We start from the raw sequence: 2,517 nt of genomic DNA, 5'->3' as shown, positions 1-2,517 counted from the left end.
AAAAAAAAAAAAAAAAACAAACTCACTGCCACCGAGGAGACGCTGGTGCAGAGCAACCTTAAGGGCAGGGTAGACTACTGCCCCGTGGTCTCCAAGACTGTACCTCTTCACGGAAGTAGAAGCCTTGTCTTTTACCAGAGGAGGAGTTGGTGGTTTTGAACTGCTGACCCTGCAGTTGGCAGCCCAAAACAAAACCACTATGCCACCATGAATAAAGGGGAAATTAAAAAGCCCTGATGGATCAAAGAAAATGCAGTGACTATGTTTCAAGGTGACCTTCCACAGAAGTGTAGAGAACTAACTTCTGGAAAAAGAATGGAAATCATCCTCAGAGCAATTCTAGACCACAAGGAAATACAACGGGTCTTCCTTCTCTCCTTGCATTTTCTAAATTACAATTCTTGCGATAAACCATTATAACTGCCTGATGTACTTTAGATAAGAGGTTAATATTTAAGAAAACATCACCATAAATAAGGGGATAGAGGAGCATAAGGATGTAAGGAACCTACACCTCACCACGATGGATAAACAAATGGACACACTCGATTGTGATGATTTACGATGGGGACTATTGCACTCACTGCCATGGCGTCCATTTTGACTTATCACGACCCTATAGGGCAAAGCACAACTACCTCCTTTGGGTTTCCATTATAGGAAAGCGAAACATTATAACGGGAAGAGAAACCTCAATTTTCTTCTGTGGAGTGACAGGTGCCTTTTAAGAGCTTATCTAGCTGTTAGGAGCTCAGTGCATAACCCAAGACAAACCTGGGCTGCCTAGAACCACGAAATATCATCTATCCAATGAAAAATGCTAAAAAACATTATGTCAACATGGAACTCTGAAAGTTGCTCAAGTAACCCACAAGATGTTCGTACAAAGAAAATAGACAGAAACAACCAACACAAAATGAGAAATAAAATGGTAGACTTAACTTCTGACATCTCAATCATTACAATGACTATAAGTGTGCTGAATACATCCATCAAAAGACAGAGATTGGCAGTATAATTAAGAAAATGTAAACCAACCCAAGGATATGCTGTAAAACAACCTAAGTAGACTGAAAGCAAAAGAATGAAAAAAAAATGTATCCTGCAAAAATTAATCATAGTAAAGCAGTAACGGCTAATATTAAAGTCGAATAAGAAGACTTCAGAGGGACAAGAAAAATGATCAGAGGCAGGCAGAACTACATAATGATAAAAGCAGTTTTATCCATCAAGACCACACATCAATCCCAAGCGTGTATGCACCAAACAGATCTGTAAACGCTATGAAGAGCTGATGAACTGCAGAAAGAAACAGACAAATTCACAATTACGGATGCAGACTTCAGCCACTCTCTGACAACATTTGATAGATTAGGCAGAAAACCAGCAAGGATATATCTAAGAACTCAACAAAGCCATCCGCTAACATGATCCAATTAACACTTCAGAACATTCTAGTCAACAGCATCAGAAGACACATTCTTTCCAGGAGCCTAGAAAATAAACAACTCAACAGACCATCTTCTTGGCTATAAAGCTGCACCAATTTAAAAATAACTAAAATCACAGAGTGAGTTCTCTAACTACAATGAAATCAAGCTAGTAATTTAATAACAAATTGATAAAATGAAATTTCTCAGAAACACTCAAAACACTTAGCAATAAGCTTCTAAATGATCAATGAGTCAAAGAAATCGCAAAGGAAATCTTTTTGAAACAAATAAAATTGAAATTACAAAATATCAACTAAATCCAGTGCTGCCAGGGAAAAGTATGGCCCAGGTTTTTGACAAAGATGCCCTGGTGGCACAGTGGTCAAAGCATTTGCCTGCTAACCCCTAGGTCAGTGACTCAAATCCATCATTGCTCCACTGGGGAAAGATGTGGCAATCTTCCTCCCCAAAGATTGACAACCCGGGAAATCCTCCAGGGCAGTCTGTTCAGTCCCTGAGTCACCGAGTCACAACGGACTCAACAGCAGTCACTGATGGTGGTGATTCTGACCAAGGGGAACACTATTGCACGGAGGTCACGCAGTCTTTTCAACAAATGGTGGACTGCCATGCAAGCAAGTATCTGTCATGTGAGAAGTACAAGTGGAGTGTTCCTTAGAAGCTAGGATGGAAAGAGTTCATCTTGCTTACTTTGCACATGTTAGAAGGAAGCACCAGTCCCTGGTGGACATCTTGTTGATGTGAAAAGAGGAAAAGCCTTCCCGAAATGAACTGACACAGTGACAGTAAATCATCTCAGTGTGGACGGTGCAAGACTGCAACACTTCCTTCTGTCATGCAAGTGTTTGCTTTGAGTTTGGCATGAACTAAAAAGGAAAAAGAACAGAATCTATAACCTAATATCTTATATTAAAAAAGAACACAAAACGAATCAGATTTGAACTTTAACAAAAACAACACATTTTTAGAAGAACATATAAGGAAGATAAAAATCAAGCACCAAACATGTGGGGGACAGCTACAGCACTACTGAGGGGGAAACTGACAGTCTTAAACACTTTCA

The 2,517-nt window shown here is 39.7% G+C and overlaps 1 protein-coding gene across 8 annotated transcripts in view; it reads right to left on the bottom strand.

Moving 5' to 3' along the window:
• Positions 1-2,220, bottom strand: part of ATP9B (ATPase phospholipid transporting 9B (putative)) — a 118,247-nt gene extending 116,027 nt beyond the window's left edge. For all 8 annotated transcript variants that reach the window (XR_006680662.1, XR_006680663.1, XM_004715925.2 and 5 more), the window contains exon 1: positions 2,145-2,220. Coding sequence is in view for 6 of the 8 variants with exons in the window: in XM_004715925.2 (XP_004715982.2) it covers positions 2,145-2,185 (41 nt within the window). In the remaining 2 variants the exon portion in view is untranslated. The remainder of the gene's footprint in view (positions 1-2,144) is intronic.
• Positions 2,221-2,517: the final 297 nt, after the last annotated feature.

This window comes from Echinops telfairi, unplaced genomic scaffold (assembly GCF_000313985.2).
Source record: "Echinops telfairi isolate 266 unplaced genomic scaffold, ASM31398v2 ScPeMD7_7400;HRSCAF=8409, whole genome shotgun sequence".
NCBI lineage: Eukaryota > Metazoa > Chordata > Mammalia > Afrosoricida > Tenrecidae > Echinops > Echinops telfairi.
The sequence above is the reverse complement of the archived record's forward strand: the minus strand, read 5'-3'. Positions and strand labels throughout refer to the sequence as shown.